This window comes from Musca vetustissima, unplaced genomic scaffold, assembly GCF_032173495.1.
Source record: "Musca vetustissima isolate MV318-11 ecotype Yass unplaced genomic scaffold, APGP_CSIRO_Mvet_v1 utg9169, whole genome shotgun sequence".
Classification (NCBI taxonomy): Eukaryota; Metazoa; Arthropoda; class Insecta; order Diptera; family Muscidae; genus Musca; species Musca vetustissima.
Genome location: NW_026882708.1, coordinates 225,135 through 251,180, shown reverse-complemented (window position 1 = coordinate 251,180; position 26,046 = coordinate 225,135). Strand labels below are relative to the sequence as shown.

At 38.4% G+C, this 26,046-nt stretch overlaps 6 protein-coding genes across 6 annotated transcripts in view; 3 read left to right on the top strand and 3 right to left on the bottom strand.

The window, feature by feature from the left end:
• Positions 1–613: 613 nt before the first annotated feature.
• On the bottom strand, positions 614–13,782 carry LOC133329365 (ATP-dependent helicase brm). Its single transcript, XM_061537841.1, has 4 exons — positions 13,132–13,782; positions 12,984–13,063; positions 1,596–5,364; positions 614–1,532 (listed from the first exon to the last, which is right to left on the bottom strand). The coding sequence occupies exons 1-4, from the start codon at positions 13,745–13,747 to the stop codon at positions 661–663; spliced, it is 5,337 nt and encodes a 1,778-aa protein (XP_061393825.1). The 5' UTR covers positions 13,748–13,782; the 3' UTR covers positions 614–660.
• On the top strand, positions 5,768–7,222 carry LOC133329366 (inositol monophosphatase 1-like). The gene is made up of 3 exons (XM_061537842.1): positions 5,768–6,255; positions 6,579–6,682; positions 6,940–7,222. The coding sequence occupies exons 1-3, from the start codon at positions 5,782–5,784 to the stop codon at positions 7,220–7,222; spliced, it is 861 nt and encodes a 286-aa protein (XP_061393826.1). The 5' UTR covers positions 5,768–5,781.
• Positions 10,306–12,909, top strand: LOC133329362 (uncharacterized). The gene is made up of 3 exons (XM_061537839.1): positions 10,306–10,791; positions 12,455–12,558; positions 12,639–12,909. The coding sequence occupies exons 1-3, from the start codon at positions 10,306–10,308 to the stop codon at positions 12,907–12,909; spliced, it is 861 nt and encodes a 286-aa protein (XP_061393823.1).
• A 1,716-nt stretch (positions 13,783–15,498) lies between the features above and the next one.
• LOC133329347 (uncharacterized) lies at positions 15,499–16,289 on the top strand. Its single transcript, XM_061537822.1, has 2 exons — positions 15,499–16,160; positions 16,222–16,289. The coding sequence occupies exons 1-2, from the start codon at positions 15,512–15,514 to the stop codon at positions 16,281–16,283; spliced, it is 711 nt and encodes a 236-aa protein (XP_061393806.1). The 5' UTR covers positions 15,499–15,511; the 3' UTR covers positions 16,284–16,289.
• A 519-nt stretch (positions 16,290–16,808) lies between these two features.
• LOC133329355 (trafficking protein particle complex subunit 8) lies at positions 16,809–23,727 on the bottom strand. The gene is made up of 13 exons (XM_061537832.1): positions 23,556–23,727; positions 22,634–23,484; positions 22,371–22,571; positions 22,198–22,301; positions 21,767–22,015; positions 21,244–21,706; positions 20,724–20,867; positions 20,509–20,659; positions 20,305–20,451; positions 18,818–19,276; positions 18,303–18,749; positions 17,574–17,616; positions 16,809–17,490 (listed from the first exon to the last, which is right to left on the bottom strand). The coding sequence occupies exons 1-13, from the start codon at positions 23,719–23,721 to the stop codon at positions 16,809–16,811; spliced, it is 4,107 nt and encodes a 1,368-aa protein (XP_061393816.1). The 5' UTR covers positions 23,722–23,727.
• Positions 23,728–25,274: 1,547 nt separating this feature from the next.
• LOC133329363 (chromodomain-helicase-DNA-binding protein Mi-2 homolog) overlaps positions 25,275–26,046 on the bottom strand; it is a 44,904-nt gene continuing 44,132 nt past the window's right edge. Inside the window, exon 6 of the mRNA XM_061537840.1 lies at positions 25,275–25,429. Coding sequence (XP_061393824.1) covers positions 25,275–25,429 — 155 coding nt within the window. The remainder of the gene's footprint in view (positions 25,430–26,046) is intronic.

The following is a 26,046-nucleotide window of genomic DNA, read 5'->3' as shown; positions in this document are numbered from 1 at the left end:
AAATTTCAAAAAATTGCATTTTTGATTTTTTTTTGTGTAAGGGAGATACTCTTGGTCACCTTTACATTTATAAGTTATCTCACCCTAGATTCTTGAGGGGTGCTCCAATTTCCAATTGAGAAAAAAAAAACAATTTTGTCTTTTTATTTTATATTTAATTTTGAATGTTGTTTTTGTTGCATTGTAATTCTGATTAGACTGCTGGATTTATATATATCTATATTAGGGGGTTTTGAATCGTAATTTTTCTTTTAGCTTGGGTATACGTAGACATATGTTTTTTTGTTTTTATTACTCACGAGTACGCCTAGAATTTTAGAGAGAGATTGAGGGGCTAGTTAGGAGAAAAATAGGAAATACTTAAATAAAAAATTCACATTTTGAAAATCAAGTTTATAAAACTCGATCTTGAAAAAATTCAAATAATTAAATTTCCATATTGAGAGAGGGAGAATAAAAATATAGGAAAACTATTTCTACTTTAAAAAGCGGGGTTTGGATAAATTAAAAACACAATGAATGAAAGGAGAAGTGAGAAAAAAGAAAATAAATCGAATGGGAATCCTTAGAATTCACACATGACGACGCTGCTTAAGGTTCATTATTATGTTGCCGTTGCTGCTCCCGTTGTTGCAATGAGAATACCACTCCCAGTGGTAGCTAATCCATATCATCGTCATCATCATCCGATATGGTATATTTCTTCTGTGAACGTTTTCGCCGTGTCTGTTTTTTACTTGTCGAAGCACTAACGGACGCTGCCGCTGCGGAAGGTGTGGGCGTAGATGGTGTACTTGGGGCGGCAGCAACCGATTTATTTAGTTTCAGCTTCATTTTTACCGCTGCCGCTGAGGTTGTGGCAATTTCTTCATCATCGGAATTATCTTGGGTTTCCTCCTCTTCGTTTTCGGAATTATCAGATGCGCCGCCGCCACCACCTCCTCCACTATCGCCAGCCGAAGATGAAGCATGGGCAGCTGCTGCTGCAGTTATACGCTGCCTAGCATTAACAAACACCTTCTCCAGCTCAATCGAATCCAAATAGATGAGCGAATTCTCCTCGTTGTAGGTCTGGGCATTCTGACACAATTGCACGAAGTCCTTTTGCAGATCATCCAAATCGGCATATTTGCAATCTTCAATGCGTTGCAGTATTTTCTTAATGTCCACCGGACGTTTGATGATGTCATAGTAATCGGGCAGTCGCTGCCTGGAGGGTAATTTCATAAACGGTTCCGACAGAATGCGGCCGTCATCGTGCGTGTACTTGATGACGGCCGACATGATTTTGTTCATTTGCTTTTTCATTTTCTTGTCGATATTTTGGCGACGTCTGCGTTTAATGGTCTGGCCCACCACCGAGTCGTCATCGGAATCGTCTTTGCGATTTTTACGTTTACGCCTCTTACGTTTGGCCTCCTCCTCTTCGTCCTCTTCGTCGAACTCCACACCATCGTCGATGGCGCGCAGCAACTCTTTTTCGGTAAGGCTGTCGGTGTAGTCAACCTCCTTGCGTTGACGTGAGCCGCGACCTGAAACAAAAATCAAAATTAAATTCTAACCTCATCCTCCTCCATCCCATCCCATCATCTTACCCAATATGGTATCCTCATCATAGGTGTGCCAACGTTCAACCTCTTCATCGTCCTTGGTCAACCAATCGGGCAGCTCCGACTCATCAATCAAACGCTCACGTCCGGGATGCAGTCGCTCATCTTCCAGCTTCCTTTCCGCGTCCATTTTCTTGAACAACTCAATCTCTTCTTCGCTGCGACCAATCATCATATTGATCATTTCATCATCGGGCACCTCGTTCTCTTCCTCCTCATCGCCATCGTCGGCATGTAAAATGGTTTGCAAAAACTGCTGACGTTCACTGCCTGTCGATTTCTGATCGAACATACCGGCCTGAATAACCTTCTCGTCCATGTTCAGCTTGTAACGGGCCGCAGCCAAAATACGCTCCTCAACCGAATTCACCGTCATCAGACGTAGCACACGCACCTCGTTGCGCTGACCAATACGATGGGCACGATCCTGGGCCTGCAAATCTTGATGCGGATTCCAATCGGAATCGAAAATTACCACAGTATCGGCTGTTTGCAAATTTAAACCCAAACCACCGGCACGAGTTGACAGCAAGAACACGAAATAATCCGAATCCTTGGCATTGAACTTGCGCAGCAGTTCACCACGATCCTCTGCCTTGGTGGTACCGTCCAAACGCAAATATCCAAACTGACGCCAGCTAAGATAATCTTCGATGATGGTCATGCACTGGGTCATTTGACAGAAGAGCAAGACACGATGCCCGGTGGCCTTCAGCTTAGGCAAAATACGATCGAGTAGTTCAAATTTACCCGAAACACGGTATAGATCTGGACCCGACACCATGCCATGCACACCGGTATGGTCGCAGAATTTCTCCTCGATGTGTTGGAACATAAACGGATGATTGCAGAGTTTACGCAACTGTACAATCGTATTCATGAGGGCCTTGGCACCACCCTTGCCCTGTTTACCCTTCTCGGAGCCATCAGTGAGCAGCACTCCCTTACTCTGCATATGCTTGTAGAGCACCCTCTGCAAACCGGACATGTCACATTTAATGATGTATTCCACCTTGTCGGGCAGCTGATGTTCGACTTCCTTCTTCAAACGACGCAGCAGGAAGGGACGCAGCACCTTGTGCAGACGACGAATAATCAAAATGGTTTCTTCTTCATTCAATTCCACCTTTTCACCGGTTGTGGCGAAGGGGGCATTGAACCACTGTTCGAAAGTCGAGCATGACTTGAAAATCGAGGGCAAAAGGAAATTCAAAAGGGCCCACAATTCGGGCAGTTTATTTTGCAGTGGTGTACCGGTCAACAGCAGACGATACGGAGCAATGTAATGGGTATTTAAGACCTGTGTCAGCTTGCAGTGGTGATTCTTCATACGATGACCCTCATCGATGATCATGTATTTCCATTGGATCTTGGCCAACACCGCCTTATCTTTGATCACGTATTCGTAGGTGGTGAGCAGAACATTAAACTTGGTGGCCCTCATTTGATTTTGAAGCAGGCGACGACCATGCGGTGATCCCTTGTAGCTTACCACACCCACCGAGGGTGCCCATTTCTCAAATTCCAGTACCCAATTGGGCAGCGTGGACAGCGGTACAATAATCAGATACGGTCCCATCACCTTTTTGCGATCCATCAAATAGGTGACCAGCGAAATGGTTTGAATGGTCTTACCCAGACCCATCTCATCGGCCAGAATACCATTCAGATTGTTGTTGTACAACGAGACCAACCATTCGAGACCCTTGATTTGGTATTCCTTCAATTTGCCGTTGACCAAAATACTGGCCTGCTCGGTGACCTTTTCGTGTATGGTATGGGCAATGCTGTAATAGGTTTGCTCTTCCGTACGATATTCATCGTCCTCGACCTTGACTTTCTGGATCAAGGCCTTGACCTCCTCTTCGCTGCGAGGATCGTCCTCATTTTCCGTTCCCAATTTCTTGGAACCATCGGCATTTGTCTTCTCCTTGGCATTAGCCTCTTCTTTAGCCTTCTCTTCCTCCTTGACTTCTTCATCGTCCTCGGCCCAATCCCAGCCGGGATGCTGTTCCAACCATTTGCCTAAATTCTTCAAGAGGGGGCCCTCTTCGCCGGTCAATTTCTTACCCGTGGCCGTTTCGACCACGGTCACATGCAGATCGGCAGCAATACAGGTGTCGTCGATGCTCATGTATTCGCCGCTCATCAACAGCTCCTTTTTGTATTGCAGCAGACGTTTGTGCTCCTCCTCCTTCTTGCGCATTTGATCGTCCTTGTGCTGCTTGACCATCTGGGTCAGGTTGCTGATGTACTCGTCGGTCTGGGATAGCAGGAAGGCCAAACGTTTGTCTTTCTTTTGATCGATAAGTTTGCGATAGCCCTCCTCGTCCTCGGCCATCAAGCGGCGCATACGTTCCTTTTCGATGCGTTCCTGTTCCTTCTTTTGTTCCCTCTCCGCATTGGCGTGATAGTTCATGATGGCCTTATTGATTCTGGCCAGCTGGGCCTTGTTGTTGCGATGGTATTCCTTGAAGTCTTTGCCATGTTGGAGGACAGCTGCCAGGAACTCCTGGTGCTTCTGGCGACGTTTACGTTCCGCCTCGAGCTTCTGTTGTTTTTCCAACTTTTCGGTGGCACGGGCCTCACGTAGACCTTGACGTTTGGTACGTTTGTAGGCCTTGATGTTGACGGCCGTCTCCAAGGTGGTGTCACGTCTGGTACACTGGACAATTTCGGTTCTTAGCTGACGTTGGAAATTCAGAACGCGCAATGCCCTCAATTCGATGGCAGCCTGCAGGCGTAAATCTTCGGGCATTGTTGCCGGCAAGCGTTGTAATTCCTGCATGCGCAGGGCGATGCGTGATGCAATGCGATTTTCCCTTTCCTGCAAGAGGACAATGGGGTCTAAGCCCTGGGGCTTGGCAACGGTGGTAATGCGATTTGGTTTGGGCATTGGTTGTTGTGGTGGTGGGGCGCCATGTTTGGGTACACCTTGTGGTGGCATACCCACAACACCGGGACCGGGGGGTCGTATGCCCTGGGCGGCCATAGTTCCAGGCATGGGGGATGATATGGGTGGCTGACCGCCACCAATTCCCATCATCGGTGGACCACCAATACCCGGTGGTTTACCACCACCATTCGGCATTTGATGCATATCTTGGACATTTGGTGGTTGCGGCTGTTGTGGTGGACCTACCCCGATACCGGGTGGCATTTGTTGCTGTTGTTGGAGATGAGGTGGTGGTTGCATTTTACCACCACCAACAGCATTTGGTGGTTGGCCATATGGTGAAGAGGCTGGCGGTGTCGAACATTGTGGTGGTGTACCAGCCGCCGGTTGACCTGGTTGTTGGGGCGGCTGCTGCTGTTGGGGTGGTACTGGAGGACATGGTGCCGGACCTGGAACACCTGGATGTCCTGGTATGGTATTTGGCGGCTGTTGTTGTTGCTGCTGCTGTTGTTGTTGTTGCTGCTGTTGTTGTTGCTGCTGGGCAGCAGCGACAGCGGCCGCTTGCTGTTGTGCCGCCTGCTGGAATGCCTGTTGCATTTGCAGCGAAATGGGTTTATTGCGCGCCAACAGACGATATGCTGTTATTTGGGTGCGCAACATATTAATCTGATTACTGGTCAGGTGTTGATGTTTCGAGGTGGCCCTAATGGCCAGCAGTTGGGTATAGCGGGGATCTTCTTGCAGACCCTTTTCTTCCATTGTATCGATTGCCCGTTGCAGTGCATGCAAGTTTTCTTGTCCAGCACGTTCAGGCGGTGGACCGGGTGGACCTTGGCCTGGGGGGCCTGTGGGTGGACCCTAAAAGAAAAATAGAAAAAATGTAAAGTTAAAAATATTTTCAGAGGCCTGAGGATATTTTTTTTTAATACCGGTTCGGATTTAAAAAAAAATGAGAAGAGTTACAAAGGCTATGACGACATACATATACCCTGCCCCATGATAAGAGAGAGAACTTTAATAATAACAAAATAAAATAAAAAAACAAAATAAAAACCTGTTTCGGAATTCGAAGAGAAACAATTGCTGTTTTCTGTTTCAATTGCTGTTTTAAAAATCTTGTCAGTATTTGCAAAACATTGTTGGCATAAAGACGTCTAAAACGCAGCAACGGAGCAGAACAAAAAAACCCCAAGCCCGTCAGCCAGCCAGCAATTGCATTTTTGTTGTTGTTAATTATTTTGTGATTTTAATTATCTACAAAAAACAAGAAAAAACATGACCAGTCAAGCCATTATAAATGAATTGTATGATTTCATTTATCCACTGGCCTTGCGGGCCGGTGAAATCCTAATGGAAGGCTATAATAAAGCCTCCAAGTGTGTCAATATTAAAAGTGATTTCTATGATGTGGTCACCGATTATGATAATCGTATTGAGGAATTCTTATGGTCGGAAATTTTAAAAAAATATCCACAACATAAATTTATTGGCGAAGAGGATACGGCAAAAAATGATAATATCTGCAAGGAGTTGACAAATGATCCGACATGGATTATTGATCCCATCGATGGTACATCGAATTTTATTAAACAAATCCCGCATACATGTGTTTCCATTGGCTTGGCCATAAATAAAGAAATAGTGCTGGGTATTGTCAATACACCGGCTCAGGGTAAAATCTATACGACTAAATTGCATCAGGGAGCATTTTGTAATGGTCAACGGATCGGAGTTAGTCAATGTGAAAGGGTAAGAGAAACAAAGAAAAACAACACAATGCATCTTGCCTAAAGTTGAGGGAGGAATCTCGTTGCAGTTCGATATTTTTCGTTTCGCTTTGCAAAAAGTTTCGATGAGTTCTTTTGTTCACATTTGGAACTAGGTGGACGAGAGAACGAGAAAATGAACTAGATGAAGAATCGGATCGGTTCGTTTCTTTAGCATAATAGTTCCTTTGAATCGTCCAGCTCGTTCGCAACTTCGCAACCTCCTCAATTCGATTTCTTGAGATGTTCTGCATTTTTTTGTTCATAGATAATTATTTGAGCCAAATTTAAATAATTTTATTGCAGGTGAATGATGCAAATGTTGGCTATGAGGTCTCATTGTTACATGCCTCCAACATTCGGGATAAACATATTAAACGGATTTATTATATTGGGGCTCAATCAAGAAGGTAAGACACAACCAACGACCAGCATGTTATCTTTACGAGAATTGTAATTTACAATTCTCCTTTATGATCTGGGTAAATATGCGCCATAGAACCACACATAATATGAATTAAAAAGTGGGACATTTAATTATTGCCGTGATCAAATCAGCTGCTGCAAACAACGCATTTTTATTAGAATTTATTGCAGTTGGCTTATCAAAATTTATATATTATTTAGACACCGAGAATAGTTTATTGTGTTTTTTTTTTTATTTCAGATTACTTTCATATTCATGTGTTGTCGACTCGCTGTGTATGGTTGCTGCAGGTCATCTAGATGCTTATCATGTTGAGGACATGTATCCATGGGATTGTGCTGCCGGTTATTTGTTGATCAAAGAGGCTGGGGGTGTGGTAACACATCCATATGGCGGGACATTTGATATAATGAAACCCGATCTAATATGTGCCAGTACTGAGAAATTACGTGGCGAAATTGAAAGTCTAATACGTAAAGCAGATCAAACGAAGACTGTTGGAGGTGGGGAGGATGAAAAGTGAAAAAGAAGATTTTTTCAAGTATATTTTATAAATAAAACAATACATTCCGCCTTGCATATCCAGGGAATTTAAATCAAGTTAATCAAGTTTCAGAACTGGGATGTTTTTTTCTTTAAAAATTCAGTCCTTATAGCTGAGCTCGAATGGGATATTTTTTGTTACAAAATCCACGCCCTATTGCTGAGCTGGAATGGGTTATCTTTTATTTATAGCTGAGCTGTCCTGGGATATTTTTTTCTTCAAAAATTCACGCCTGGGATGGGATATTTTATTCTTTAAAAATCCACGCCTGGGATGGGATGTTTTATTCTTTTATTCTTCTCTTTATTATGGCATATTTTTGGTCTTTAAAAATTCACGACTGGGATTGGATATTTTGTTTTTTTTTTTTTCTTTAAAAATCCACGTGTTATAGCTGGGCTTTGATGGGATATTTTTTTCTTTAAAAATCCACCCCTTTAGCTGAGCTGTCCTGGGATATAAAATCCACCCCTTATAGCTGGGCTTGGATGGGATATTTTATTCCTATTTTCTGAGCTAAGCTGGGATATTTTTTTCTGAGCTGGCCTGGGATATTTTTTTCTTTAAAAATCCACAACTTACAACTGTGCTTGGATGGGATATTTTTTCTTTTTTCTGAGCTGGCCTGGGATATTGTTTTTTCTTTAAAAATCCACGCTATAAAGCTGAACTGAGCTGGGATATTTTTTTAAGAATCCACGCCTTACAGCTGAGCTGTGCTGGAATATTTTTTTAAGAATCCACGCCCTAAAGCTGAGCTGGAATTTTTTTCTTTAAAAATCCAAGACTTATAGCTGAACTGGGCTGGGATATTTTTCTTTTTCTGATCTGGGCTGGATTTTTTTTTTTCTTTAAAAATCCACGACTTATAGCTGAACTGGGCTGGGATATTTTTCTTTTTCTGATCTGGGCTGTTTTTTTTTTCTTTAAAAATCCATCCTTTTAGCTGAGCTCTCCTGGGATGTTTTGTTTTTCATTCAAAATCCACGCCTTATAGCTGAGCTGGGATGGGATATTTAATTCTTTAAAAATCCACGCCTTACAACAGAGCTGGGGGTGGGATGTTTTTTCTTTTAAAAAATGATTGATTGACTCATCGATTGCTAGATATGTGTATTGAGATCCTCGTCTAGAGCTAGTTCGTCTGCTTTTTCATTACAGTGTCCTAGCACTGCCGATAGCTACTACTCTGCTGTACACTCGAGGACGACCTTAGACTTCATGTTACAGGATTTGGTGGCTTTAAGAACAACCTGACTATCCACAAAGATAGTCACCGTTTCGACGATCTCTGTCATCTAGACTTTTTATCAGCTTCAGCTGCCTTCCAAATCGCGAATATTTCAGCTTGCTATACAACTTGTAAGTAAACTCAAGGCCTATCCTTTCACAGTAGACACCAGCCCCTGCTGTACCTTCTTTCATCTTGGATCCGTTTGTATAAAAGCCAGACCGTCCAGGCGAGGTTTCTACGGTTCCACAGTCGTCTCTTCTACTGGGGATAACGACCTCTACATCGGCAAATGCGTTGGTCTAATGTCATGCATAGTTCGTTTATGATACATCCATGGCCGTGGGTACAATTTCGCCATTTTGAGGACTTTCGAATTTTGATATTTTGAGGACTTTTGAACACAATTTCTAAATCGAATTGACTGTCATCTAACGAGAAACTAAAATGCCCAATTACAGCCAATTCGGTTTAAAAACCAAGTCCAAAATTCGTAAAACATCAAATAATAGGGATACCGTTATGTGGGGGCCTATACCTAAAATTTGAATATTTATAATTTTTGATAGTAAATTTAGCTATACAATGAGAATTTTTTATCTAAAGAGAAGGTAAACTACCAAACTATAGCCAAATCGGTTAAAAAAAGTGTCTAAGATATTTAAAAAAATAATTAGGGTTACCGTAATATGGGGCCTATACAAAAAAGTGGACCAATATTTATAATTTTTGGTAACGATTTGTGCTACCCAATGAGAACCCTAAATATTAAATTAAATAATTCCGAAAATCGGGGGGAATTTTTATATGGGCCGTTATTAATAATTTTTGGTAGTAAGGTTTGCTACCCAATGAGAACCAAAAATATCAAATTAGAGACGAATCGAAAGAAATCCGTCACGAAAATATTCACAATTCCGAAAATCGTGAGGATATTTTTATATGGGAGGTACACCAAAATATGGACCGATTTTTATATTTTTTGGTAGTAAGTTTTGCTACCTAATGAGAACCAAAAATATTAAATTAGAGCCGAATCGGAAGAAAACCGTCACGGAAATATTCATAATTCCGAAAATCGGGGGCAATAAGTAAACCGTCGGTCCACCTTTAGGTGTGACGAGACGCCCAAATTTGCAGGTTTTTTTCATATTGACAATTTGCCGCATTTCGTCCAACCGAACTATTTACTTTTTTTTAATTCTTAAGTTAAACAATGCATTTTTTCTGTTTACAATTTGATTCTTGATTTGAAAATCATCAATTGAAAATTTGAAGCTTTCCATTAAATTTTTGTCATCGTCGTAATAAAAAATAACAACAAAAAAATAAAAGAAACACAAATCAAAACAAAAGCTCTCATAGCGCACAATAGAGAAAGAGTAATATGATATATATTCAATAAATACGTATAGGGTTGCCATTGTGTAGAAATACTAAGAAATACTAAATTTTTAAAAAACTAATTTCAAAAATTGAGGAGATTACATTTTAAAATATTAATCTCATGATCGACGCTGCTTCTCCTCACCAACAACATGTATGTGTGTATCTTACATTTGGCAACCCTAATCACTATCGCTGTTCTACATATTTTATTAAATATTTTTTTTTTTTTCGTTTCGTTTGTTTCATTTTCCTCTCTCACTCTCTCTCTGTGCATCTATTGGTTGATTATTTCCTATTTCACGCTAGTTTATAAAGATTGCTCAAGCAAAGAAGGCGGACGACACCAGCCAGCCCTAACTACGTAACAAAGAAAACTTGTTATAGCAAACAAAAATAAATAAATAACTTGAAAAACGAAAACCAAAACAAACATTCCCAAAACATGTCTCCAGCACCCGTCGTTTCAGATGAACAATTGAAAATCTATTACGATGTTGCCTTGAGCTTGGTCATTAAATGTGGCCATGTAATGCGTGAAGGTTTCAATGCGAAGGCAACAAATTTTGAAGTCAAATCGGCATTTTATGATTTGGTTACCGTTTATGATAAACAAATTGAAGATTTACTAATTAAGGGACTGCAGGATGCCTTTCCCGAATCAAAAATTATTGGTGAAGAAGAATCGGCGGCGAGTAAGCGATTGGCTGAACTTACCGATGATTCAACATGGATTATAGATCCCATCGATGGTACAACAAATTTCATCAATAAAATTCCCCATTGTTGTATCTCGGTGGGATTGGCGATTAAGAAACAGCTGGTGGCTGGTATTGTCTATAATCCAATATTAAATGAAATGTTTTCGGCTTGGAAGGGTCATGGTGCGTATTTGAATGGTGAGCGGATACATGTTAGCAAGGTTAATTCGGTAAGTTGTGGAAAATTTGATTTTATTTCTTATCATCGTCATATGATTTTGTGATAATAGTCCCCAACCCCCATCCTACCACCATTACCATCTAATCTTTAAGGTTAAGGTTTTATTCTGAATTTTTTTTAGGCCAAGGCGATACAGCTTTGATATCTAGACAATGCGCTATGGGGATATGGTATTTGCCATGTCATATTTTCTGGCGTGTGTTTAGATTAAAACCATAAAGAATATAAACAGAAAAGTTTTGTAGAATGAAGTAGGGGTGTTGAAAAAACCTGACAGACGACCCTTCTCAAGGTTTTCTAATGCAAATGATAAAACGAAATCTGAAGTTGTGGAGAGGGAGTAGAAAAACCTGACAGACGACATTCAAAATTTTTCTAATGCAAATGATAAAACAAAATTTGAAGTTGTATTAGAAAATCGGACACTGGAAAAAATATGAAACTTTGGAGTTAAATTTGGGTTTGGTAAATTACAAAGAGAAAACTTCGCTAGAACATGTCGATTTGTTATACCCATGAAGTGGCATATTTCATTTCAGTCACTTCGGTTGGAAAAAACGCCTAAGACCTAAAAAAACATGTAAAAAATCGGCAAAATCGAAAGGTAAAGATGAACTAATGTTGACAATTTTCGGTAGAGACACTTACTACCCCATGATAACCCAGAATACCAAGTTACAGCCATTTCGGTTAAAAAATTAAACGAACATAAAAAAATTGGAGATTCGGTTATATTGGGGTTATACCAGAAAGTGGAACGATGTTTCTACCAAAACGGTAGAAAACTATCGACGAAATCCGCAAACTTCCGAAAATTAGGGGTATTTTTGTATGGGGGCTATATCAAGATATGGACCGATATTTATAATTTTTTGTGGGATGATTTCCCATCTAACGAGAACGTAAACTACCAAATTATAGCCAATTCGGTTTAAAAAAAAAGTGTCTAAAAACCTAAAAATATCAAAAAATAGGGGTACCGTTATGTGGGGGCTATACCTAAAAGTTGACCGATATTTATTATTTTTGGTAAGAAGTTGTGCTACCCAACGAGGACCCAAAATATTACATTACAGCCAAATCGATTGAACACCGGCCCTGAAATCTTCAAAATTCCGAAAATTAGGGATATTTTTGTATGGGAGCTATACTAACATATGGACCGATATTAATAATTTTTGGTAGTAAGGTTTACTACCCAATAAGAACCAAAAATATCAAATTAGAACCGAATCGGAAGAAACCGTCCCGGAAATATTCATAATTTCGAAAATCGGGGTATTTTTATATGGGAGCTATACCAATATCTGAACCGTTATTAATAATTTTTTGGTAAGAAAAAAATATTGACCGATATTTATAATTTTTGATAGGAAATTTTGCTACCCAATGAGAACCCATAATATAAAATTACAGCCAATTAGGCCGAAATAAAATCTTCAAAATACCAAAATTATCGGAAATAACTCCATCGTCTTAGAATTTAAGCTGGTTTTATAAGTTCGGAAATTAAAATTAACGCCATATTGGTGTTCGGTAAATTTCTTCATTTTCGAATAATTGAAGTTTCCGATTACTCGTTTTAGGGAAAATCAAGTTTTAGCTTTCCGAGGAAATTGGATATCATTTTCATTTTTTTTTTTAATTTTCAGATTAACAATGCCGTTGTGGCTCTTGAAGTATCGCTGATTCATGCTCCACGGGTTCGCGATAAAAATGTGAAACGTCTGGCGAAATTGGCATCAAATGCCACTGGGTAAATTTGGTTCTTTCAGAACAAGAATTTCATCGAAAAAAAAAATAATCTATAATGTCAAAAATTTTTTATTTGTATAGAACTCGTGGTATTGGCTGTGCTGCATTGACCCTATGCTATGTGGCCTGCGGCCGTTTTCAAACATTTCATGTTGAAGATTTACAACCATGGGATATTGCTGGCGGAGCTGTTATACTAACTGAAGCTGGTGGTGTTATAAAGCACACTAAAGGTGGCAATTTTGATATTATGAAACCTGACTTGATATGTGCCTGTACCGAGGAACTTTTAAAAGATGTGCAACAGTTGATAGCCGAAGCCGATCAAATTACTGAATTTGAATTTAAATAAATAAAATATGTTTTGTAGAATGTTGTAAATAAATAGGATATAGTTATTAAAGAATTCGATTTTTTTTTACTTACATTTGGTGGCATGCCATGTTGGAAACCCATTGGTGGCATATTGGGACCTTGAGGTGGCATTTGCATACCCATGTGGGGACCTTTAAAAATAAACAACAAAAAGTAAAAAAAAAACAAAACATTGCAATTTAAAATAATGTTCACCTACCCATTGGTTGATGATGTGGTGGCATATGATGGCCCTGGGGACCGGGTGGGCCTTGACCAGGCGGACCATTGAGATGGGGTGGCGCACCTTGACCACCCGGCTGCTGTTGTGGTACTCCATGCGGTGGTACACCATGAGGCCCGTGATTCATGGGAGGCCCTTGTGGTGGACCACCTTGTGCTCCTGGCGGTCCATGTTGGCCGGGAGGTGGAGGACCATGTTGTGACACAACACCGTGCTGTTGTGTTGACATTGGACCATGTTGGGGAGCTCCATGAGGCGGGCCGTGTGGTGGACCATGTTGCATGGGATGACCATATGGAGCACCGGGGTGACCAGGTGGCGGTGGGCCATGTTGTCCTGGTCCCGGTGGAGGTCCCTGCATATGTGGTGGACCATGGGGCGGACCTTGTGGTGGACCATGCGGAGGTCCTTGTGGTGGACCACTAGGCCCTTGTGGTGGACCCGGTGGCCCACCGGGGCCCTGTTGTCCCGGATGTGGTGGATACGGACTGTGTGGTGATGGCGAGGGTGCCGGACTTTGTGAAGGTGGTCCCATTGGGCTTGGTGCCTGTGGTGGTGGCATTGGACTATTCGCCGGCGATGGCGAAGTCATTTTGTAACTCAATTTTTCACCGTTTTTAAGCCACAAATATTCTTAAAATCACTTTATTCTTTACCGCAACGAGAAAAAAGAATAATTGATGTAATTGTGTTGTTGTACCACACGCACACATACACACAAAAATACAATACACCGCCGCAATGGCTTCGTCGTTCGGTTTTTTTACACAATTTTATGCCGTTTTTTCCATATATTTTCTTCTTTATCACAACTTTAGAGGGTATGTTATGGATTTATAATACTTGTTAGTGGATTTTTATTGGTTTTAAATAATTTTCTTCTTGTTAAATATGCAAAAAATTACAGCAACGACACAAACACGACAAAACGACGCGAGTTCAAAGTTAAAAGCCGTCGTAAAAAAACGACAACGGCGTTAAACTATATTATCGCGGCGTTGGCAATGCATACATGTTTAACCCACTACAGGCAATAGGGTGTGTTTGTATCAAATGCGTTAAAGGAAAAATTGACATTATACGCCTATTTACATTGAATAAAATATCCAATAAATGAAAATCAGTTGATATACCAAAGCTGCTATATAATTTAATTGTTTATATGTCAACAAAATTAAAAAAAAAATATATATCTGTCGTTTTATTCATCGTTCGATGTTAGGCTACATTTACACCAAACGTGTTTTAAAATAAATAATCATTAAAATTTTAGTAAAAAAAATTCCGAGTAAATGCATTCTGTCAGTTTTTTCTATACACACAATTTGCTTTTGTATGTCCCAATTTAGATTAGACGAGTTTACTTGCGGTATGTATTCGTTTGCAGGAGACAGGTTTTAAGGGGAATAGAAATGGAAAAAAATTGCTCATACCGACAATTTTCTGGCAATTCGTTTTGTGTTTTTGTTTGTAGTGTCATTTCAGAAAAAAATAATTCAATTCAGAAAATATATGTTTGCAACCGAATTGCCTTGTATAGACGCATGAAGCAAGAGAACGATAAGAATTGCCGCAAGTAAACTCGCCTAATCTAACCCTTATTAACCCTTTGTGCCCCGATTTTTTTCCGTGATCATATAACAATTTACAGATTGCAGATTTAATGCTACTATCCTAAATAGGATATGAACATCTTGCATTTCTTGCATTCTTTCAGAAAAATAAAAGACCGTATCAAGAAACCCAAATTCAAAATCGATGGAAAAATAATTTTAAATTAATCTCTATATTCTTTTTTACAAGAATCAAAAATAATTATGATGACCGAATTCATAAAATTAGTACTGTACATATGTACAATGTAACAGTACATATGACATGGATCGTGATGGAACACGCCACCTTGAGAAAAAATTGTAATCAGTTGGTAGCCGTGCCCTACGTTGTAATAATTATACCATGCTATAAACTGCTATGTACGCTTTTCTTTAAGGTATACCCACACATGTTAATGTGACGGCGTTGCAGTATGGCAACTTCATATTTTAAATAGGCAAATAAGAGCCAAAAATCGATCTACACAACTCTGGTGTAAACCAACCCCCAAGAGAAGAAAAAAACTTAGGTTCATATCTATTTTCATATAGAAAAAATTAAATAAATTCAATAAAAATTTAATATTTTATGTATTTTTAGATACACAATTTGTTATACAACATCAGAGGAACTAAATAAAAAACGGGAACGGAATAACACTACAAATAAAGGTTACACAGAAGTGGGTCACACACACTTTGTTACCGGGAGTGTAGTTCTGGAAGGCACACATAGTCCCTAAACACAATAAAAATAAAAAATGGCCATACGTTTTGATGCATTGAAAACCAAACATCAACTATTCCATGTCTCTATTAGTTTGGGTGTCATACTAATATGTATGACTTATATGCAATATCGACGAAATTGGACACATTTGGGTAGCTTTTGGGATTCACTAATTATACCCATTGTGTTCACGGGTGAAATGCTGAAGGTAATCTTGTGCTTCTACTATGGCCGTTTGGAGGATGCTACATTGACACAGAAACAAAAACAACGTAAGGCATCATATTTTACACCCAAAGATTTGGCATCGGGATTGCTGTTGCAATTCCTGTGCACCGTGTTATATGGATTTATATGTATTATCTTGGGAGCACCGGTCTTGCAGAATTATGAACAAACATTTGTTCTGTCGTTGCTGTTAACGCTGCTATCGGTGTCGCCAACGGTATTTTTGTTGGGCGGTGGTGGTGCCCTACAGGTGTGGTTTTGTGAGAAACCCGATTTCCTTACCAAAACCGAAGAGACGGCATTGAATCTATTTAAATATAATGCATTGGGTGGTATTTTGGGTGCATGGGCCGGGTCGATTGTTTCACCGTTGGATTGGGATCGTGATTGGCAAACGTATCCCATACCGAATGTTGTGGGCGCCCTAATGGGCAGTGCATTGGGTAATATTGGTGAGTTGTGCGGTGTTTCTTTTTTGTAATATGAGTTGGATTAATTGTTTTTATTTTGCAGTGGCCTGTACCCGTGTCCTGTATGCCACATTTAAGGTGTATATGAGCAAGAAACGTTCATAAGGCAGCTAGGTGAAATCATCAACACTACATACTTTTGAGCGGTTTATGCGGAATTCAAATTTCTTGATTTTATGTTTGTGTCTTTTTTGTTTTTAAACCTAGTCATAGTTAATGTCCTCAAAGAAAAACAAACTATTTTTTTTTTTGTTTAAGTAATGTTTTGCAACTTAAGGCACAAATTTTGTAGCATGGTCTCAAAATTATCTACATTATAAAAATTTGAAAAAATGTGTATTCCCCTACTATTTTTTGGGAAAGGGAATTACACATTTTTTCAAAAATATTTTATAATATAGATGAATACTTGCCCATTTTCTTTTTATTTTAGAAAAAAAAAACTAATTTGTTTCCATTTTAACGACTATCATTGACCAAAGAATTAAAAAAATACATTTTCAACGTTGAAACAATTTTTTTTTGTTTTTGTCATTTTTTTGAATAGAAATACAATTAACCTTTATTGTTAACTTATACACAATAATGGAATATATGGGGGGCTTCTAAGTTATTGCAACAACATTTTTATTAGGCCTTACCTGCTAACAAAAACCCTTCATCTTCTAGTAAACATCTCTGGCCGACATACATTTCATTGGGTTCCCAAAAATCATCCGTATCGTCATCATCTTCGCCGGCCGTCCCCGTCACATCACCAAATGGCAAATAACGTTCAATTGTTGTTGCCGCCTTATCTCCCATTTCCACCATATTGGCCAATAATATCCTATTGATTTCCATTGGATGTTTATCACAAAATTGTTGTATATTTAAGTGTTGCTGCTGATCCCGATCCATCTGGCTTTTGAATTGTTTAATTTCATCGGTTTGCAATGGACATGAACGCCTTTCGTATATGGTTTTCAATTGGATAAAATGTTGACCATATGCCTGACGTTGTATGGAATTTTGTACAATAGCTGCTGTCCAGCAGATAGCCACTGTAGTATGTGGTTCATATGAGGCCACAATGTTATTGAATTCTTCTGTGGTGATACTGGCATTAAAGTACACGGTTTCATGATTGGCCAGGAAACTATATAATTCAAACATTTTTGGTATATTATGTTCAAGTTGCTGTTGTTGTGCGGTGGTGGTTGGCTGCATTTGCAAATGGGAGAGACGTGATTTAAGTAAATTTTCCGGTAATGGTTTATTTTGTGATTCACTGCTGTTGGGTATTAGGCGACATTGGTAACTGGCCGTTTTGCTGGGTTTTAAACAATTTTCTGGAAATAATTCCAATGTATTATTTTTTATTTTTAATTTAAAAAATGGTTTTTATTTCTAAACTTACCTCCAAGCAAACCCGAAGAAATTTCCATACGATTAATGGCTGGAAGAGGAAAACAAGGCAAAACAAAATTTATTTTGTATGGCCGATTTCTTTATAATCTCTAACCACTATGTGGAGGCAAAAAGGATCTGGGAGAATTTTTATTCTTCCCAATGCAGTCCTTTTGAAACCAACGACATGTCTCCATCTATTCAACAATTTGGCTATATATAATGTAATATGAAGAAGAAGCATTGTAGTCAGCTGAGCATGGTTATACTTCTTATTCTTGTTACGTTTCTTTTATTATACATTTTTGGCGGTCGAAAAGGGACGTTTTTTATTTTTGAAAACGAAATTTTAAAGTGTTTAAATGCGAATGGAGAATAAATTCAATTAATTATTGAAGAAAAATGCAGTGTTTTGCATTGCTTTCGTCGAGTATTATGGCGACATGTCTCCTTGTATTGTCTTGTCTACATTTCATGTAATAGGAAGAAGAAGCATTGTTTACGTTAACAGCCAGCTGAGCATTCTTATGCTTCTTCTTGGTTTTGTTAATTTTCGGTTATTACAAATAAATTTTGGCGGCATTAGAAAGATGTTTTGTTAAAAAGGCGAATTAAAAATAAAAAAATACATGTCAGTTAAAAAGGTCAGTTACCCAAAAATCCCTGCAAGTCAGTAGTGATTTACTATTAACATTCCCTACAGGGCAAGTACTTTGTCATTGTTTATACACTTACCATATAGCTTATCCTTATTTAGCTGGAATTTTTCACAATACATGGCCAGCGTATTGACATACAATTCCGCCATTAGGGGATGATGCATTTTATTTTCATTGCGGACCTCCAGATTAATACCCAATTCACCATTTGCCGAATTACTGAGGACACATGCGGCTTCGGCATGTAAACCATCGTGTATATTAAATTGCCATTTGTGACGGACCAAACGATATTTCAAAAAATTACCACCAGCAGCAGAGCTTTCTGACGGCAGGGCATAATAGAATAATAAACGCAACGTAAATTCACCCTTTTCATAGGGTGCTTGTAGCCACACAGTTAGAGTGGTGGAATCTTGAGCCTTCAAAGCCGGTGTGGGTTTATTTCTAAATAAACGGAATACATGTTGTTGGCGGATTTCTTTGTCTTTGACCAATTTTTCATTGGACAAGTCCTTGATGGCTGCAATGTTAGTGAGAGGTTAATTAATGAAATAAAAAAAAATTGTTATTGTTGTTGGTTCAACTTACAACTCATCAGCGACAATGGTATCTTATCGTCCTTATCCTGCAGCGTTAGCCAACGTGGATTGTCACAACCCAAATAGATTTCTTCAATGGGTTTAATGTTTTCATTGCGGAACGATACGGTAAGGGGTATTATTTCCCCGGCCAATAAATCACTGGGTATGGCCGAAAAGCTAACACTCAACGATGGCAGGGTGGGTATGATTCGCACATTTAGTTTCTGATCAAATGCAGGTGGCTTATTGCCAGCGGCCCTCAATATTTGTGTTTCAAATTGTAATGAACCCAAGAGAGCGGCATTGGGTTCGACGGCCGATGCCACCTGGCCCACAATACCAACAATTGTAAGGCGCCCTGTTAGTTTGGGTGTCAATTTAAAATACAGCGTCTGTGAAGCTTTTTCATCCAATTGTACAGATTGCGGTGGGCCGGATTTGATGGCGGCCTTAACAGCTGTGGTGTCTGGAAAAAAGGAAATAAACGAACAAAAAATTGTATTTAAATTGGAAAGATAATCACAAAAGATACATAATTAAATTTTATGCAAATCGGTTTAAATTTAGCATTGGGTCCCGCAAATAAATTCGACCGATTTAGTGTACATGGGGCATTAAATGGTTCGATTTATACGAAATTTTGCATAGGCTACCAAATTGAGTCTAAAATGAAGTATGACAAGTTTGATTTAAATCGGTTCAGATTTTGCTGTAGATCCCATATATAACTTCGACCGATTTAGTGTTTAAAGGGGCACCAACTGCTTCGATTGACATGAAAACTTGCATAGGCTAGCGAATTGAGTGTAAAATGAAGTAAGTCAAGTTTGCGTTAAATCGGTTCAGATTTTGCTATAGATCCCTTATATAACTTCGACCGATTTAGTATAAATGGGGCACCAAATGGTTGATTGACATGAAATTTTGCATAGACTACGGAATTAAGTTTAGGATATCGTACGATAAGATTGTAGTGAATCGATTCAGATTTTGCTATAGGTTCCATACATAACTTCGTCGGATTTTATGTTTTTGACGCACCAAAAGATTCGATTGTCACGAAATCCTGCATGTGCCACCAAATGAGGTATGGAATTACGTATGTCAAGTTTGCTTAAAATCGGTTCAGATTTAGTATCAGGTCCCATACATACCTTCGCCAGATTTCGTGTAAATAGTGCACCAAATGGTTCGAAATTTTGCATGGATTACTGAATTGAGTCTAAAATCAAGAATGTCAAGTTTGATTTAAATCGGTTAAGATTTACTTAATGGTTCCATAGATAACTTCGATTGATTTTTGTGCAAATGGGGCACCAAATTGTTCGATTGACGTGAAATTTTGTATAGACAATTGAATTGGGTATAGAATTACGTATGTCAACTTTGGTTTAAATCAGTTCAGGTCTAGCTATAGGTCCCACATAATTTCAACCTATCATTTGATCCTTTCGTTACTAGTTTTTTGCTGTTGTTCTTTCTTAAGAAACTTACTTAGATTTTCCGTTGTCGATTCATACAGGCACATATTATTCAGCTCCTCATCATTGTCCAATTTAAGACGCCACAAAAGTTCAGCATTACTGAATATTATGCCACAGCCAATGGTGTTGGTTATGGTCACCGATAATTCAATGGGTTCTGAAAACAAAAAATTACACTTTAATACCTCCTGCTATAGAATGTTGCGTAACTTACCTCCTTGCACTGCCAATGGTGATTCCAGTGTTGGATTTTCTTTGGTAAATAAACTACGTGATGGTTTAAATACCAATGGTTTATTTGCCGAGGCTGTGGTCACAATCATTTCCTCCAATTTATGCCAAATCGATTCATCGCTTAAATCAGTCTTTACATCAGGGGGGAGAGGTTAGTTCGGACATTAACAATTTTATATAAATTTTTTTACTTACATTAATGTCAATATTTGTGGCTGGTATATAATGGGGTGTAACCACAGTGGGTGGTGATAATGTCAATACCTTAATGGAATCTTGGACTACTTGTGGCAATGCATGTGGTATTAAACCCATTTCAGGGTGGCGTTTAACAAATTCCTAAGAAATAATTATTAATTATTATTAAAAATTAAATTTTTCAAAATTAAAAGGAAAGAAGAAGTTTTAGAATTGGGAAAAATACCAAGAGAAAGGGAAGGGGGTTAATAGTCATTGATTTGAGGAAATTATAATCCATGTTTTTAAATTTATAGTCTTGAAGGTTATGCCTTTAATTTTGGTAGATTCAACGGTCCTAACTGCTTGGAGTAGTTCCAATTTATGGTCTACCCATAGAAGACAAAATAAAATTGAAATTTAAATAAAGGAAAACTTTGAAAGAAAAATTGATGGACTTGTACTCTCATCTGAAATTCTCTTATTTTCCGATCAATGACTATCAATTCCCACTATTCTCAATTCCAGTTCTACCCACATTTTGCGTTTGTATAAACTCTTTTAAAAAACTCAATTGTTGTTGGCCATTTTGCAAACTACCCGGCCTTAGCAGATGGGCAAACGAACGACTGGCCTCTTCCAATTTCTTCAACATATACGCCTGTTTGGCCATTGTATACTGGATATGATCTTCGGCCAGACTCCAACCCTTTTGCTGGAACACCTGATAGGCCTGAGCATAACAACGATAGGCATGTTTACGTTGACCGGCACGAGAATAACGATTGCCAGATAAGACAATTTGAAAGGCATAGGTACGATACATGGCTGGTGTAGAGTTCAAAAAGCAATAGGCCGCCTGTTCCAATAGCAGGGCCGAACGCAAATCTGATTCTTCACTAGTCATACGTATTAATTGTTTAGCTGCTTCACCGTATAATCGTGCCGTTTTTAAACATTCCATGCTCAGGAGAGTGGCCCGGGTGGCAAATTGTTGTAATCTGGGGAAGAAGACCGGAATTAATTATAATATTATTAAATCGATTTTAGGGTATACATACTTGCAGGTATTCAAATAGCAAACAATTGCATCCTCCATATAATCATAGGTTTTGCGATTGGCCGTTCCCAACATAAAGGCTGAGAGGGCAGCCATTTCTAAAGCTCCAGCATAATACTGCCAAGCCGAGTCGGCATTGAAATCGCGCTTGGCTTGATGATAGGCCTGAAAGGCCATATTGTAATGGCCAAACATAAAATAGAGATCACCCAGTTTGCGGGTCTGTAACTCGGCCGATTCATGGGTATATCTATGAAAGAGGGGAAAAAATTAAAAAATAGATTAATGAAAGAGGTCTCAAAATCCAATGAATACATTAAGCAATTTTACAACGTAGGTGAAAGAGGTGAAGGCTTGATGTTCCCCTCAATACTTTCACCTAAACTTGAGATGTTTCAAATTCCCAAAGAAAAAATCACAACTTAGACTTACATAACAGCATTTTGATTACTGGCACTTGCACCGGGTTTACTGGTTACAAACCAACGTTTGGTGGCACTGAGCAATGACTTACTCACACCCTTTTTGTTGGTGACCTAATAAATTGAAAAAAAATCCCGATTAGTTTTAGTCAACTCCCTATGCTATTATGTTGAGTGCCTTACCGCTTCCGTTAATATGCCCACCAAACGCTCGACATAGGGTATTAATGCCCTTACCGCATAATCCTGTACAAAATGTTTGATATTCTCCACATCCATGGCATTTAAACACTGGCCATGTGGCGCATCAAAATCACCCATCCATACATTTGGATTAATGGTTTGTGAGGCAATGCTTTCACTACTTATGGAAAATTTAGAATTCTAGGGGGAAAAATTGAAATTAAAATAAAATATTTGCCTTTAAGCCAAATCCAACAACTTACTATGGCCTCTGTGGCATTTTCTTGTACCGGACTTAGGGGATGTAATATGCTTCCCATATCAGCAGCACCAGCACCACTGCTGCTGCTGCTGGTCATCTCTGTTGTGCTGTTGACAGCCTCACTAAGCAAAGACATTTGCATAGCAGGCATGGCAATGCTTGATACACCATCTTGTGGTGTTTTATGACCACTCAATGGATCACCAAGACTACCACCACCACCAGCACTTTGACCCGACTCACCCGTTTTGGGTTGCCGTTTTAGAAATGGTGTCCAATAATCGGGCACCTCACCACCCCCACCCACATGGACATCCATGGAATTCAATTGTATGAGGAAGCATTTTGCATCACCAAAAGTTGATTTGAGCATTTCATAGCCCTGTTGAGCTTTGGACAAATCACCCTGAGTACCGCCTTCGTGTAGTACCACATAACTATTGAGAACATCTGCCGATTGAAACCATTTGGGTAATTTTTGTGCCGGTGTTATGCTCTGCATTTGATGGACACGTTGCGATAGTTTGTGGGCGGTTTCTACAATATTCGGTTCACTGCTGGACAAGACGATAAGACAGCTTAACAGATGCCTGGTGAATTCATGATCAGCTGGGAATTGCACCGTTAAAAATGTTTCACGCCAATTTTCAAACCATGGCTCATATGTGGGCACTTCAAGAGTGATATCGGATAAATGTAAAATTTTCGTTTTATCATTGTGGGCATTTGTCACCGATTCATTGAGCATTTTACGGGCCAGCACCGTTTGTGGTGGCCTCCAGTCGACATCGCAAAAATTCAAACGCAGGCCACGTATGGACACACTGGTGCCCGTCACATCACGAAAGTGGGCTAAACATCAATTCAAAGGGAAAAGGAATTAATAAGGAATAAATTTCCCTCTTACCCATTTGCTTACTTACCATCATTTTGCAATTTGGCAAAGGGTTGCAACAATTCCGCAAACGACAAATTATTACGGTGACACACCTCATCTGCATGGGGACTACACAATACACCAATCAATGGTGAGAATATATTTTGCACTATATCACGAGAATTGTAATTTTGTCCAGTTAAATGGATCATGTTTTTATTTGTCGTAGTCGGCGGTGTTGTTGTATTTGTAATAAATTAAAACAAAAATCCCGAAAAACAAATATCTTTTCACCAGCCAAGTTTTTTCTTTGACCTGCAACAACAACAACTTTGTTTTATTTTGACAATTATCTTCATAGGAAAGAGAGAGAGTTTCAAATCAGCTGATTGATTAGTTAGTACTGCTATTATAACGGCGTATGGCAAAAGGCTTGCCCCGAGTCAATTGGTTACTGTGGAAGCCGTTAAATACAAAGCGGCGTTGGGTTCAAATTAATTTTTTTTTATTTATTTAATTGTTAATTTATGGATAAAACAATCGAGATTATGTTATTTATTTATTTAATTTAATAAACAATTATAAACAGACAGTAAAACCATTGCCTTATCATTGGGGAAGAGAGAGAGGGAGTAAAATCAGTTGTTTGATTAGTGAGTACTGCTATTGTAACGGCGTATAACAAAAGGCAGGCACAGAGTCAATTGGTTACTGTTGAAGCCGTTAAATTCAAAGCGCCGTTGTGCTTAATTTAATTGATTTTTTTATTTATTTAATTTTTAATTAATAAATAAAACAATCGAGAGTCTGTTATTTATTTTTTTGTAATTTATTTAATAAACAATTATCTAGAGACAGTAAAATCATTACCTCAACCATTAGGGAAGAGAGAGAGCCAAATCAGCTGCTTGATAACGGCGTATGGCAAAAGGCATGGCCAGAGTCCATTGGTCACAGTTGAAGCCGTTAAATACAAAGCGCCGTTGGGTTTAAATTAATTTTTGTTTTATTATTTTTATTTCTTCAGGTATTAGTGATTATGATTTATGGATGTGGAGAAAATATTTAAACAGTTTATATAGTATTATGTTGTAAGGGCATTAATACCTTATGTCGAACGTGTTGTGGCCTTACTAACGGTAAGGCGAGATAATACTCATCCCGAACTAAATCTCAGCCTGTTCTAGAGGTGGCTTTTCACCACAAAAAGTCCAAGAAGAAGAAAAATTAAAATACAATTATTCAAAATATTATGTATTTTTTATTTATTTGAAATGTTTTATATATTTATATATATTAGGGTTCTTCAGCCCACACTAATTTTATGCACGAATACCAAAAAAATCATTTGTTTTTTGTTTGTTTGGTTTTTCTAAAAGTAGTTGTTGCAGCGAAACATTTTATTCGAAATAAAATTATTTTGTTGTTTTTTAAATACACAATACTAAGACTACTACAAATAGATATGAATCTTATCGGTAATTGTTTTTCATTAATTTTTTTTGTAAAAATATTCTTGCACAATTTGTGCAACGCATACACACACGCACAATCATCATAATAAATTGTCTGGTCTTTTAGTTATTATTATTAAAAAATTGTTTGTTTTTTTATTAATAAATGTACGTATTGTAAAATGTTATGTTTCAAGCCTATTGTGAAAGATGTATGTATGTACGTATATATTATATATTTGTTGTTTATATATGTATGTATATAAGTGTTTTTCCAGTTATTGTAATAAAAAGATAGAACTACAAATTTCTTAATTTCCTCCTACATTAGATGTATTGTTAGCCGATAACTGACCCGGTACTGAGAATTGTGGTCGGAAATTGCCAAAGTTTGCAGCTGGTCCACCAGCAAAGGCTGGCAGTGTTGTTCCTTGAAATCCGGCAGGGAATTGTGGCATCAATTGAGCTAAAAAAGAAAAATTGAAAAAAAATCAATTTTTATTTTTCAATTAAAAAAATTTAAGAAAATTATGGATATTATTAAATGACAATTATATGGTATAAATAATGGGGGCACAGATTCCTAATAGTGAAAATAGTGAAATAGAATATTTCTTTCATTGGTACCAACCAACCCTCCAATGTGATGTTTTGATCATAAAATTGGCTCAAACAAAAATAACCTCAAAATGGAAAAAAATCCGTAATTGTATATAATTTAATAATACATTTTTTAGGATATATATTATATATACAGATGTGTATTGTTCGGAGACTTATATTGAAATTTGATGTAGAATATTTCCTCTATTGATACCAACTCCAAAATATCACGTTTTGAGCATGAAATATGCCCAAACTAAAATAACCTTAAAAATGGAAAATTCCGCCATTATATATAATATGATAGGTAATTTTTAATGGCATATATTATAGCTACGGACTTCGTTTGTTTGGGGGCTAAATTTTCTGTAGAATATTTCCTCCATTGATACCAACTCACTACAATCATGTCTTGAGGATGAAATTGACGCAAATGAAAACAACTTTAAAAAAATTGACAAATCCGCCATTATACACAAT

Bases quoted from the DNA above. Each gene is read 5' to 3' on its own strand.
- LOC133329366 (XM_061537842.1), top strand. From the start codon at position 5,782: ATGACCAGTCAAGCCATTATAAATGAATTGTATGATTTCATTTATCCA. The intron at 6,256-6,578 runs GTAAGAGAAACA...ATTTTATTGCAG, and splicing joins GAGTTAGTCAATGTGAAAGG to GTGAATGATGCAAATGTTGG. The intron at 6,683-6,939 runs GTAAGACACAAC...TTTTTATTTCAG, and splicing joins ATTGGGGCTCAATCAAGAAG to ATTACTTTCATATTCATGTG.
- LOC133329362 (XM_061537839.1), top strand. From the start codon at position 10,306: ATGTCTCCAGCACCCGTCGTTTCAGATGAACAATTGAAAATCTATTAC. The intron at 10,792-12,454 runs GTAAGTTGTGGA...TTTAATTTTCAG, and splicing joins ATGTTAGCAAGGTTAATTCG to ATTAACAATGCCGTTGTGGC. The intron at 12,559-12,638 runs GTAAATTTGGTT...TTATTTGTATAG, and splicing joins TTGGCATCAAATGCCACTGG to AACTCGTGGTATTGGCTGTG.
- LOC133329365 (XM_061537841.1), bottom strand. From the start codon at position 13,747: ATGACTTCGCCATCGCCGGCGAATAGTCCAATGCCACCACCACAGGCA. The intron at 5,365-12,983 runs GTAAGTAAAAAA...TTTTTCTTTTAG, and splicing joins AACATGGCATGCCACCAAAT to GGTCCACCCACAGGCCCCCC. The intron at 1,533-1,595 runs GTAAGATGATGG...TTTTTGTTTCAG, and splicing joins TGATGAGGATACCATATTGG to GTCGCGGCTCACGTCAACGC.
- LOC133329347 (XM_061537822.1), top strand. From the start codon at position 15,512: ATGGCCATACGTTTTGATGCATTGAAAACCAAACATCAACTATTCCAT. The intron at 16,161-16,221 runs GTGAGTTGTGCG...TTTATTTTGCAG, and splicing joins CAGTGCATTGGGTAATATTG to TGGCCTGTACCCGTGTCCTG.
- LOC133329355 (XM_061537832.1), bottom strand. From the start codon at position 23,721: ATGATCCATTTAACTGGACAAAATTACAATTCTCGTGATATAGTGCAA. The intron at 19,277-20,304 runs GTAAGTTTCTTA...CCTTTTTTCCAG, and splicing joins ATCGACAACGGAAAATCTAA to ACACCACAGCTGTTAAGGCC. The intron at 17,491-17,573 runs GTTTAGAAATAA...TTTAAAACCCAG, and splicing joins TCGGGTTTGCTTGGAGGTAA to CAAAACGGCCAGTTACCAAT.